This window comes from Eubalaena glacialis, chromosome 7 (genome assembly GCF_028564815.1).
Source record: "Eubalaena glacialis isolate mEubGla1 chromosome 7, mEubGla1.1.hap2.+ XY, whole genome shotgun sequence".
Classification (NCBI taxonomy): Eukaryota; Metazoa; Chordata; class Mammalia; order Artiodactyla; family Balaenidae; genus Eubalaena; species Eubalaena glacialis.
The window spans coordinates 34,303,484-34,316,261 of NC_083722.1; the positions used below are offsets into that span (position 1 = coordinate 34,303,484).

Sequence of the window (12,778 nt, forward strand, 5' to 3'; positions counted from 1 at the left end):
CAAACGAAATGAATAAAGAGTCTGTCCATCTGGTTTGATGACTAATTCTAATAGTAGAAATCCAAGAATATATCTAGATCAGATTTACGACTAGATGGGAGCAAACCACAGATCCTAAGACCTAGTGAAGAAAATCATGAGGGCACACATCCCACCAGAGTCACAATGACCAGCAGAGGTTTCCAGCTTTATCTGGGTGGCCTTAAATAACCTTTATCCTCTAGATTTGCCTTTTCCTCTGCAGCTGTCTTCTGACCAAAAAGCAAAGACTGGGAATGATGCGGGGATGTTACCTATTTGGGCTCAGGAGCACAGGTGGTGGGATTGAAAAGGAGTCTAAGAGAATAATTATAGGGAGGACTTGTGTTAAGTAAAAGGACTGGCTCTCTGATTATTTAATGATGTCACCTAAGGTAAGGTAAAGTAAGGCTAAGGTAACTAAGGAAACTGGAATTTGGCAGCACTACTGCAATGCACAATTCTCAGGGCATCGCCATATCATAGCCATGTGAATAGCACCCTCTGTTCTGCATGGTCATGCACAACGGCCCTGGGTCTGAGAAGCCTCCTCAGGGTTCGGCTGTGCTGGAAAGGTCTTGGGCCTCTCTCACAGCTGGACTGACCAGGCTGTCGAATCTACAGCTGACAGTGACCTCTCAAAAACAGAAGGCCATATAGGAAATATGAATGATAGTGTGATTTCTTCATAATACCAACCAGGACATTTACTACTTTCCTCTTTTCCCTCAGAAATTACAAAAGTGCAAATGACTGTAGAGCTCATCAGCCAGTGACCAATTTCTCCAAGTTACTGGTCCACCTTCATAGAGTCATAAGAATGTTATGGCCAGAAGAGGTAGGATCATAGATCAACATCTTCATTTTAGTCTTTTACTACCACCGATTCACCATCTCTCCCATATCCCTCTCCCCTGCCAACACCAACACCAACTTCTCTTTTATCAAAGTAGAAAAAGAGAAGATTTGCCTGGGTCTTGACAGCTGTCTTCAAATATGAATGAAGGCACAACTCTGAAAAATGAGTGAAAAAGCTGCAGGAAGGTAGAGTTCACCTTGATGAAAGAAGCTTTCTAACAGCTACTGAGAATGAAATGGGATGTCCTACAAGGTAAGCTAACTGAAGATGGTAAAACAAAGAGGGTGAACTCTTGGCCCTCAGCAGTGAAATCATGGAGTCCTAAGCACTGGACCACAGGGAATTCCCGAGGGTGAACTCTTATCTGGGATGTGGTAGAGGGCTATAGGCTTTGGGGAACATCTATCCACTAATCCAAGCTTCTTTAAGTAGCTAACTCCACTTATCCCTCAAATCTCACTCAAAGGAGAGTCTTATCTTACTCATTTCTCAGGCTGGGCTAATGGCCCCTTCTCTAGGTACCCCAACTCCTATGTAGTCCATCTTCATCATCTTTATCATGCCATATTGGAATTCTCTATTTATATGTCTGTATCACCCCCCAAAAACTGATAATTTCATTTTGTATTATTAACACCTAACTGCAGCATCTGATACACATAAGGGCTCCATATATGTGTACTGAGCTGAATAATTACTGAGCTGAATAATTATAATAATAAAAACAATAACTAAAACGTACTGAGCACTAACCATGTGCCTGGCACTATTCAAAGCACATTATATATTTTAACGCATTTAATCCTCACAACAACACTATGAAGTGTGTATTGTTATTTTCCTCAATTAACTGAGGTTATGTAACTTGCCCAAGATTGCCAACCAAACCAAGAATAATCTCTAAAGTTCCTTTTAACTCTGAGATCACACTTTTCTTATTTCTGGTACTTCAGTGAGAAATGGCTCTCTCCACCTATTTTTCTCTTTTAATCTGATTTCACCTCTTGAATAAAGAGCTCCAAGTACACGAATAAAGAGAAGTGCTGCCCACGTGTCCTCTTTCTGCCCCCTAGATTTACCTTGGGGAGAAGGCAGCTGCAATTTGTCTGTGATCACTTGTGTTAGTATCGAGCCAGTATCTTTGTAGCTACAGAATCGGGAGGTCCCACTGGAGCTCTTAGTAGAACAGATGGCAAAACGGTGGAAGGGGACAAAATCCCCCCCATGACAGCTCCCACAGCGGCAGGCCAAATCTCGAAGAAACCAGGCACATTCAAGGTGTAGGGCTGTCTGTTGTGCCTTGGGCCACAGCTCCCAAGCCGCTTCCTGCAATAGAGGCACTCCAAATTCTAGCACCTCGGTTTGAGGTAGGGATAGTTCCTCTTGTAGCCTGAGAGGAGAGCCAGCATCTGAAATATAGGAAAATCTAAATGAGAGTCTCCCTTAAAGTCCTTTTATGCTACCAGGTAGCAAACTCCCAAGCACATGCTGCTAGTGTATAAGAAAATTTCATTTATAATTCCTATTTGGTATTATGGCTTCCTTTGTATAAAGAATTTTATACCAATCTGAGAGTGATATTGACCATATCTAGTATAAAGTACAACAGGGAAGAAATGATTAGTGGTAGAGAACTACATTGGATAGATTTCTTAGTTTTTCCTCCTAAATTGAGCTTTTTTACTACAAATTATTATAAACATCAAATAATCAGGAAGGCTCTGCTCAAATATATGGTCCAAACATATTTCAAAGTCAAAGGGAAATTATTTGTGGATTATATATGCTTTGGGTAGCCTATGTCACAATTTTATTCTTTTTTGTGGAGAATATGAGATTGCAGCTATTTAATTTATATCTTGCTTTGTTCATATCTGTTTCAATATCACATGTGTTTAACGTCCTTGTGAATTTCTAAAATTAGAAACAGTTTATCTTATTTTCTTATTATTTATCCCAAGAAGCCAATAAAAGACTATGGCAATATTTTCTGAACCAAAAATCAAAATACAAATACTTAACACATGGGGTTAACATGGAGCTGGAATTCTTGAAATTAAGACAATTCTGAAAAATACAGGCTATTCATTCACTATAACTATGGCTCTTCCATGATTAAAATAATTAATTTCCCCAATCTCTTAGACATAAGCTTTAAGAGACTGAGGCCCATGATATATGATATTGATACTCTTTCTGAACACAGATACCCTCACCCAAAGCTCTCTATTCAGTCCTGAAAACAAGGGAGCAGCTCTTCCTCACCTGACTTTCTCTCCTCTTTGGTTTGTTCAATAATCTCGATAGAGGAAGGCATTAATATTGGCTCAGCAGGAAGGTCTTGGCTCTTGCTGCACCAGCGGAGCACATGTATATCCACAAGAGCCCTCAGTACCTGAAGTAGTTTATTTTTACCCCAGCCAGGCAGGAGGTGCTGCAGCAGATCTATGTGGAAGGAGTGACCAATGACTGCAGCACACTTAACCAGCAACTGTTCCCCTGGGCTCAGTTGATCCAGTTGGTTCACTGCTATTTCTGAAGAAAAAAAAAATCTGCAATGAACAGGCTTTCTACAAACATAGAATACACTGTGTTAATAATCTGTTCATTCAAAAAAAAAAAAAAAAGGGCTTGCTTTTTTGTCCATCTGTTCTCTACTCAGCCAAATCTCTTGAAAGAGCCTTATCTCCATGTCCTCTTTTGTCTCCATTCCCCATTCATTATTCAACCAACAATCAGGTTTTCAGCACAACACTGAAACTGTTCCTCATGGTCACCAAAACCTTTTGCTGGCAGATCCATTTTCTTCTTACTTTCAACTAAACATGGAGGCTGGGCTTCCTGGTCCCAGAACTCTAATTAGTATAAAGATCTTAACTCCAAGCATTTTAGTAAATCTCTCCATATTCTGACCCATATATTAAAGCAGTTGGTATTGAACCAGTAAGTCACCAAGCCCAAAATCTTGGAATAAATCTAAACTTTACCCTCTCCCTCACAACCAACTTGTCACCCATTCTCTTTCTAAATGTTCTTGAATATATTTCCTCCTAAACGATTTTAGTATAAGCAGTCATTTTCACCTGGATCACTACACTACCCTGTTTTGAACATCTCCAATTTCCTCTCTTTCTTATCTCAATAACACATTAACTAGTGGTAGAACTGTACACCTAAAGTACAAATATAGTCATGTCAGTCCCCTTCTTAAATACTTTTATAACTTACATGGCCTTTTACCATGTAGCTTTGGCCTTTCATTTAGACCAAGGCCTTGCTGACTGGACTGTTCATTTTAGCTTATGAGTTAAATCCTTTTTCCTTCCCTGTGGACAATACTGATCTTGGGTTAACTTTCTAGCTGTTTCCTAGGATCCTTATAAAATTAGAATGTCAGCTGAGTTACCAGGTAACACTGCTTATGCAAAGAGTGATCCCTGATTGGAAACTGAATTTGGACTAGGAAAACTGAATAAGCTACAAATACCTGGTGGTAAGCCACAGCTTTGGGGTTCCTTGAGTGTAGTAATTCTTGTAACAGGTCACAGTGCCTAGAAACTATGCCCACAGGGCTATTATAAGAGATACCAGTTCCTTGTTGGGAAATGGGGCATCTAAGCACCCATCCATCATGGTCTCATCCCATCACATGTAAGCTATTCCTTGAGGCTCCAGAGAATAGCAGTGGGAACTGCTGTGAGGACCCCCACTGAAGAAAACCACTTGCTGCTGTTCTGCTACAGTGCTGTGTTTCCTGACCTGTACACGTCTAAGTTAGTAAAGCCAACGCCAAGTGTGGCCTATCACAGTTGTAGGAATATGAACTGTGAACATTATAAGTGAACAGCTTATAATAGCTAACAGTCATTGACTATTTATTATATACCATGATTTATTTCATTTAATCTTCAACTACCCCCATGAGGTAGGGGCTATCATTATCCTCATTTGAGTGATGAGAAGACTAAGGCTTAGATAAGTTTATCTAACGTTTCACAGCTACTAAGTGGAGGAAGCAAGGGTACCCAGGTTTTTCTGATGCCAGAGCCCTGGCTCTTAATTACCAATGTGTTCTGTACTGTTGTTTCACATGTGTGTCATATTCTCAGTAAGACCATGCCTGACTTGAAGGCATGCTTATCCATCATAACATTCCTCAAGAAGGTTTAATAAAGTACCCTGGCCACCAAACATTCGAACAGAACATTAAAAAAACCCTCCTCAGCTCTAAAAAGAACACCGTCTGTCTAATTATGCCTACCCAATTCTGATGACTTTATTCTTTATCTCATCAGTCATTATAAACTTACTTTGCACTCTTTTTATTAAACCCCTGCTATGTCCCTAATACTGTCTCTTCACCAGCACCATGGATTTTCCTAAATCTCAGCAGCATTATCTCCCTTGCTTACTGTCTCCTCCAGCACAGGAATATGCACAAAGGGAAACTCAGGTCATAGTTTTTATTAAACAACTAGAAAACTTTCCCAAGTTATCAGTCAGCCTCAAAGAGAACAGTGGGCTCACTTACATAAAACATTACTCAAGTAGCATTACAAGTCTTTAAGAACTCTTCGGGCAGTGCCAGAATTTATTTCTGGAAGGCAGGTTTCTTTTTTGAAGAAATGAAGCTAGCATGATAATGAGGGATCTATACTCAATCACCCACCAAATTACTAAGTGCAATGACACCTGTAATTGATTCACTTGAGGTCTTCAAGGGACCTGCCTTTTAATAACGGTGGAAGAAGCACTGTATCCAAGTTCACATCATCCTTGACTGTGCAGACATAAAGTTCCTGGTCTTCAGAGCTGGCAGGAGAAATACTATACATTGTGGATTTCATGGCATTGGCTGTAGACAAAGAAGACTATGACTGAGGAAAACACCATGCTCAGTGACTGTAGTTTTAAAGGCACAAAAACACAAAAATTTAGTCAAGAAACTGAAAGGATTAAGATAAATGGAGCATACACGTTTAAAGTGGTTTACCCCACCCATCCTGCCTGTTCTCTCATTTTCTCTTAAAAACGAACAACAGTTTCTGTAACACACGGTGCCTAACATTCTCACTCTTCCTGTTTACCTTCCAATAGCCCTCTCTTCTATTACATCACAGCTCTAGGATGCCTTTCTAGATTTACACATACTTCTATCTCTTTCTTCCTCCCTTCTCCCCTCCCCCATTCAAACCGTCAAGTCATCTTTCTCATCAGTAATGTGCAATTCTCTATTAGACTGTCATGTTTATCAATCCTCTCTGATGTTTATAAATCCTATTTTCCTATCCCTGCCTCCTAGGCTGCTCAAAAAGGAACTAAAGTAGATTGACTCAATTACTTTATGAGGCAGGTATTTAGTGTTTTCAACACAGCTGCATATTATTTGTATAGTACACTTAGCCAGGAAGGCCTAATCTTGCTTATGATGTCAGCAGGGAAGAGGCACATGCCTAATTAGGACCAGGTGATGTCATGTTCAAGAATGAACTCCAGCAGTGGGATCAGGGTAGAACCCTGGGAAGCTCAGCTTACCTGAGAGGGTTTCCCACTTGCTGTTCTCCTCCTCCTCCTCCTTTTGGAGGTCATGAAAGAGCAATATGTTCTTAGAGAGAAGGTCCTGGCATAAGACCTCACAGTAAAGGGGGTTTCCAAAGCACCTGCGGAGAAGGTAGCTGTAGAGAGGTAAGCAGGGGATTGCTGACTAAAGATGCCCACTTGAAGAGAGCCAAGCGTAAGGGTATTTCATACTGAGGAATATTTCTTCTTTTGTTAAAGTCAGTTCTTGATGATATACACTAACAGAGGGAAGCAGCAGCACAGAAATGTAAAAAAAAGTTTCTGATTGGTTTTGGCAGTAACTTTTCTCTCAACTATTTTGCTTCTGTTGATGTTAAAAGGAACTAACATCCCCTTGCTAAAGGGTCTGGCAGAAATTGGCCTGACCACACATAATGGACCTATTAAGCAAGCCATCCAAGTCCTAACTGTCCTGTGAAAACCTGGGTGAAGAGCCCAGGGAAACAGCCCTTTACTGGGTTACTAGGAGATTGTCTACTCTTAAATCCAGTTTTGGGCCTCATCATGGTTTCTAATGCTATTCTCTCCCCCAACTCCGGTGTGAGACCTGAGCCCTCTCTTATATTATGGCACTGGCTCCTCCCTTAATGAAGTACCCAGCTAGTCCTAGCCACTCACATCTGCAGCTCTTGGGGGATGCTCACCACCCCCAGTTCCCAACATGCCATTCTCAACAGTGAGGTCGTTGCCAACTTCGAAATGGGCACAAAGATAGCCTGAGGGCTCTGCAGGAAGTGCTGGGCCCAGCCACACAGGGTGAAGGTAGGGGTCAATGTCATCACCATGATGATGGGCACACTGGAGAGCAAAGTTCCCAAAAACTCCCAGGAGGCTGCATCCATATACTGGGCCTCATCAATGAGGAAAATCAGTGGTGTTTCCCTCATTGCCTGGAAATAACAGTAAAGAAACAATGACAAGCTCTGATTAGAAATGAAGTCATCTGATTTTCAAATCTACCATGAATTTCCCATCAACAATTTAAATAAAATGTCAACAAAGGCTGGGATTTTCAGAGTGAAATGTATCCTTAGTCCAGGTAATATTTTACTTTATAAATATAAAATACAGCCTATATATCTAATTCCTAAAGAAATGTACTGAGTTTCTTTGAACAAGAAAATACTCTGAGATATGAAATAAGCATCAAAATATTCTCCAAATCAAACTTGAAGCTTTCAAATATTTCATTTTAGCAAAAGATTCAAACTGTGTGGGAATTCACAGTTTTAAACCAGTAATTTCCAAACCAGGCTGCACATCAGAATTACCTGGGAGTGCTAGCTAAAGCTACCAATTATAATGCCTACTCATGTAGACGTTAAAAAAAATGTATTCTCTTTTATCCACATTCCCTACTCCCATTCCATTCCTCACTGCCACAGGTAACCATGCCAATGTGTTTATCATATTACCTTCTGCTTGTATTATGCTCTTATAAAATGTGCATTGTTGTTTTGTCATGTAAATTGTTTTTATGTAAATGGTACTGTATAACAAGTCTCATTATTTCTCTTTTTACTCAGGATTTAAAAAATTGGTTTATAATATTATACACTTTTTATGTGTACAATATTATATTTCAACTTCTGTATACATTACATTATACCATCAAAGGTATAGTTTCCATCCATCACCATACAGTTGATCCCCTTTACCCATTTTGCCCTTCCTCCACCCCCCATCGCCTCTGGTAACCAATACTTAGTTCTCTGTATCTATGTGTTTGTTTTCGTTTGGTTTGTTTGATTTTTTTTTTTTTTTTTTGATGTGGACCTTTTTTTTTTTAAGTCTTTACTGAATTTGTTACAATATTACTTGTTTTATGTTTTGGTTTTTTGGCCATGAGGCATGTGGGATCTTAGCTCCCTGACCAGGGAAACCTGCACCCCCTGCATTGGAAGGTGAAGTCTGAACCACTGGACCACCAGGGAAGTCCCTGTTTGATTATTTATTTACTAATATTCCACATATGAGTGAAATTATATGGTATTTGTCTTTCTCCATCTGATTTATTTCACTTAGCATGGTACCCTCAAGGTCCATCCATGTTGTCACAAATGGCAAGATTTCATCTTTTTTTTTATCCACCTATTCCACTACTGGATATTCATCGGAAGAATATAAAAACCCTAATTCAAAAAGATATATGCACCCCTGTGTTCACTGCAGCGTTACTTAGGAGAGCCAAGATTCGGAAACAACCTAAGTGCCAGTCGATGGATGAATGGATAAAGAAGACGTGTCGTATACATATACACAATGGAATGTTACTCAGCCATAAGAAAAGATAAAATATTCAGGATTGTTTTTAGATTACTCCATGTTGCTATGTTTTCATCTACTGCCTTACTTCTAACTTCTGCACTATATACACTCCATAGTGTTCATCTATGAATTCCTGCCAACACCTCCCTAACCTCCACAAACAAACACTGCAATGAACAGACTCCCTGGGATATATATCCAGGAGTGGAAGTGCTAGGTATAGAGGATGAATGTTATTAAAATTTGACTAGTTACTTCAAGATAGCTTTCCCGAATGGCTACATCAGCATCTCCTCGTACAGATTCTTGACTCTGTAATCCTAGGTTGGGGCCTGAGTATCTGTATTTTTAATAAATAGGAGGTAAAATAGCTATCAACCTGCATCCAGAAGCTACTGTTCTAAGTTCCTAAAATTTCATTAAGAAACAGGATCAGGAAAGAGCAAAGACCTTTCCTTGTATGCTGTGCTGTAGGATGGATTCAAGGTTAAAGGTAGATACAAACAATGAAGATATCAATAAATAGGCAGGCCGAGAAATGGCCAAGTGAAGGTAAGATGTGGATAGATTGAAATGAGCATAAACCATCTCCACATATTAAGAGTTAATGGTATGTAGCAAAAGTACCCACCTTCTGCAGCACTTGAAAAAAACATGCTTTAACCTTCTTTTGTCTGGTCAGGTCATCCATGTGCGAAACTTTGAAGGATAAGGGAAACTGACCGGGAAAATTATTCATATATTATCATTCAAAATGACAATCTAATAAAAATACACAGGTTCTCAAAAGGGAACGGAAAATTATCCTATTTTGAGTGAGAATGGATTTCTACAGGATTAGGCATAGGGTTACAAATACCAATCCAACGTCAATATACAGTTCAGAGGGTGAGACTGAAAGTCCACTGGTGGTTAGAGAGATAGTTCCTTTCCATACTGGACTCTGGCAAACCCTTAAAGGATCATGACTAAGGAATAAAGTGACAGGTCAGAGTTAGCAATGTCACTTTGGACAACTCCAGTACCCCAGTTATTCCAAGTATACCAGAATGAATGTGTGCATGAGACTTGTGAGAAAGAACTGCAATGGACATCTCCAACACTGTGCTAGGCTAAGGCACATGAGCTACGATGGACCTGAGAGCCAAAGTGAGGCTACTCCTTGACCACTTCGGCCAGGGCCCCAGGTAAGGCCTGTCTTAAGACAGGGCTATGCTGAGGGACTGGACAGATTTTTGTTTTCTCTATTTTTCATTAGATACAATGCCCTGCATGCTGGGTAGATTAGGAGAAGTGGTGGAGGATGGATAAATGGAATTGTGGACCAGGGAATTCTTAGCCTACTCGCTATTGGGTACCACATAAATCCTAGACCACTGGAAGCTTTTGAGATTCAGATGCTGGTTCAAGTGACATACTCCATGACCCAGGAATGGAAAGGTAAGGTTAAAGAACAAAATGCTGCAACCAACTCAAGAACACATGCATATAATTGCTGGATATGCACATCTGGTCAATATCACATTGACAGATTTTAGTACTTTCACATTTACGATGCAGTCTCTTATATACTACATCCTCTAAAATCCATGCAAAAACCACATAAAGTATTACAACTGTCATTTCACAGGTGAAAAAAATTGAGGCTCAGCGAGGCCAAGTGATTTGTGCCAAGATATACAACTAGCAAGTTTCAGAGTCAGTCCTAGAATCCACTCTCCTCAAAAAGGAGAAAGCCTGGGGTCTGGTGTCAAAGACTTTTCAAATCTCAATCCTGCCACTGCTGACTGTGTGTTCTTAGGCTGTATATGTATATGTATATGTATATGTGTGTGTGTGTTTTAGATTAGAAGGCAATCCTGGGTCCAACTAGCCACCAAAAATATCAGTAATCCAGTTCAGAAAGCCACTGCCTTCGTTACCTTCACAAAGAAGAGGTCATTAAACAGGCAGTGAAGCGGTTCCTCCACCATCCCGTGGAGCTGTTTGTGGAGGCGCTCTTGCCGGTAATAGGCTGGGCACATATCAATCTCAAAGAAGATGGCCATGAGGGTCTGGATGGCATAGAAGCACTGCTTGGAATCTGCTTCCTTCAGCTTCAATGGCAACACCCTGGTGAATGTTACTATGGTCACGGGGAGTCCCCTGATCCAGAGAGGTTACTCAGTCCGCCAGCCCAAGGATGCTGAATCTAACGATATAAGAGTCTCACCAACAAGGGAAAGGAGCCCCAAGAGAAACAGACGCTAAGTCAGAAAGCAGGAGTCTTTACCTGTGCCCTTCTTTCTGGGCCAGGAAGTTTATTTCAGCCAACAGCTGACTTTTTCCACAGCCTTTTTCACCTTCGTACAGAACTGCTTGTCCCTTCTTCTGGTGCAAACTTCCCTGCTGTGCCATTCGGAAGGCTTCCAGTTCTTTCTCCCGGTCTGTAAAGAGACAAGGAGAACCTAACACTCCTGTGCTTTTTAGCAGACACTTATTTATTTGAATTAATTTGTAAAGGTAATTCTCAGAATGGCTTTTTCCCCAGAATCCTTGACAGAATTCCATTATTTGATAAGCCTTCACATCTTTTTCCAGAAAACCAACTCCGGACTATAAAGAAATGTATGCTGGGCTTGGGGGCTTGCTCCAGAGCCTACGTAATAACATTTAGAACAACTAGGCACCACATGGACGTGGGGGCTACTACATCTTCTTAGCTTTTTGTAAAAATTTCCATTATAACAATTTAGTGTTCAAAGTCTGTCACTGCTATGTGAAAATCATGGACTAATGGATCTAGATAAAACAAATATAAAGATAGGGAATATATAGTGTGGGTGGAACAGTCTCGGTGCTATTGTCACTATCTCAGGATGAGGAATTTCCCTCTAAAGATTTCTCTCTAAAGATGAGAATCCTTACAAAGATTCTTACTAAATGTTGGAACCTGAAATTTAAACATTCAACATGGAAAAGAAATGGCAAGTCCTCTTCAAAATTAACATACGTTCACTAAGAAGGTTTTTCTCTATTTTTTAATACAAGCTTAGAAGCATTTAGTCTCAAATTTTTGCTTTTTAAATCACATTTAACCATCTACAGCTGAAAACAATATGATTTAAGGTAAAAAAGAAAACTTACCTAGCAAAGAGTGATTTTTATTTCTCTCTCTGGCCAGATGTCTCTTCCCAAACATTCTGGGAAAGAGGACAAAGGGAAATGTGTTAATTAAAAACAGATTGGGATAGACAGATAATATGTTTTTAAATAGATAGAGGATGAGTTGTCCTTATAAATAAGTACTTTCAGACAACTAAAGAGGTCCAGAATTCTGTATCAAAGAGTTTTCAAAAAACTAAAAAATTTTGGAAGGGGAGAAAAACTATTTATTGTTCCAGGCTCAGGGAAGTAAATAAATTGTGAAGTACACATAGCAAAAAGAACATCTAGACTAGTGACCTATTGCTATTTTCTTCCTGTAGGACAAAAGTGGTTCACTAAGGAACTAGCTAAGAGCTAAACATAAAAGCTAAAGATCTCAGATATGAAACCCTCCTGTCTCTTATTCCATCAGGCCAGTACTAGAAGCATCTTTCTTTCTAATTTCATACAATCAAGCATTGATTATTCCTAGGCCCTGATTCTATAAAAGAGATGGGACTGAACTATCACATAATGACACTCACATACATCTTCTATGGCCAAGGTATTCATACATCTTCCCTGGGTTGGAGATGTTTTTCATCATTTTCTCTGGGAGTTTCTTAAAGTTGTAAGCAGGTAGCATAGATCTTAGATATGTTACCTCATCACAGGACACCAAACCTGGATAAGCAGTTATCATTCTTGCCACAAGGCTTACTTTTGGGCCAATAACTGTATCAGGGAGACAGAAAAGAAAAGGATGGAGAATTTTTGGATCACCTCCTTTACCTTCACCCCCTAAGTCACAGAGCTAACAGTCTAATGTCCTATTCTACCTGTATATTCGTGTCTTGCTACTGCCCCAACCATGCCACAGAATACTGGTCCACTGGTGATACTGATGGAAACAAGCCTGGGGATCAG

At 40.0% G+C, this 12,778-nt stretch overlaps 1 protein-coding gene across 13 annotated transcripts in view; it reads right to left on the reverse strand.

Annotated features, from left to right (window-relative positions):
• LOC133095216 (adenylate cyclase type 10-like) overlaps positions 1–12,778 on the reverse strand; it is a 39,116-nt gene that overhangs the window by 10,309 nt on the left and 16,029 nt on the right. For 11 of the 13 annotated variants that reach the window (XR_009701563.1, XM_061196257.1, XM_061196256.1 and 8 more), the window contains 11 exons: positions 12,691–12,767; positions 12,397–12,586; positions 11,852–11,907; positions 10,998–11,151; positions 10,648–10,837; positions 9,357–9,443; positions 7,076–7,347; positions 6,413–6,552; positions 5,607–5,732; positions 3,143–3,412; positions 1,957–2,286 (listed from right to left, as the gene is read on the reverse strand). Coding sequence is in view for 12 of the 13 variants with exons in the window: in XM_061196257.1 (XP_061052240.1) it covers positions 1,957–2,286; positions 3,143–3,412; positions 5,607–5,732; positions 6,413–6,552; positions 7,076–7,347; positions 9,357–9,443; positions 10,648–10,837; positions 10,998–11,151; positions 11,852–11,907; positions 12,397–12,586; positions 12,691–12,767 (1,892 nt within the window). In the remaining variant the exon portion in view is untranslated. The remainder of the gene's footprint in view (positions 1–1,956; positions 2,287–3,142; positions 3,413–5,606; positions 5,733–6,412; positions 6,553–7,075; positions 7,348–9,356; positions 9,444–10,647; positions 10,838–10,997; positions 11,152–11,851; positions 11,908–12,396; positions 12,587–12,690; positions 12,768–12,778) is intronic. The other 2 variants (XM_061196250.1, XM_061196252.1) reach the window with 2 other exon arrangements.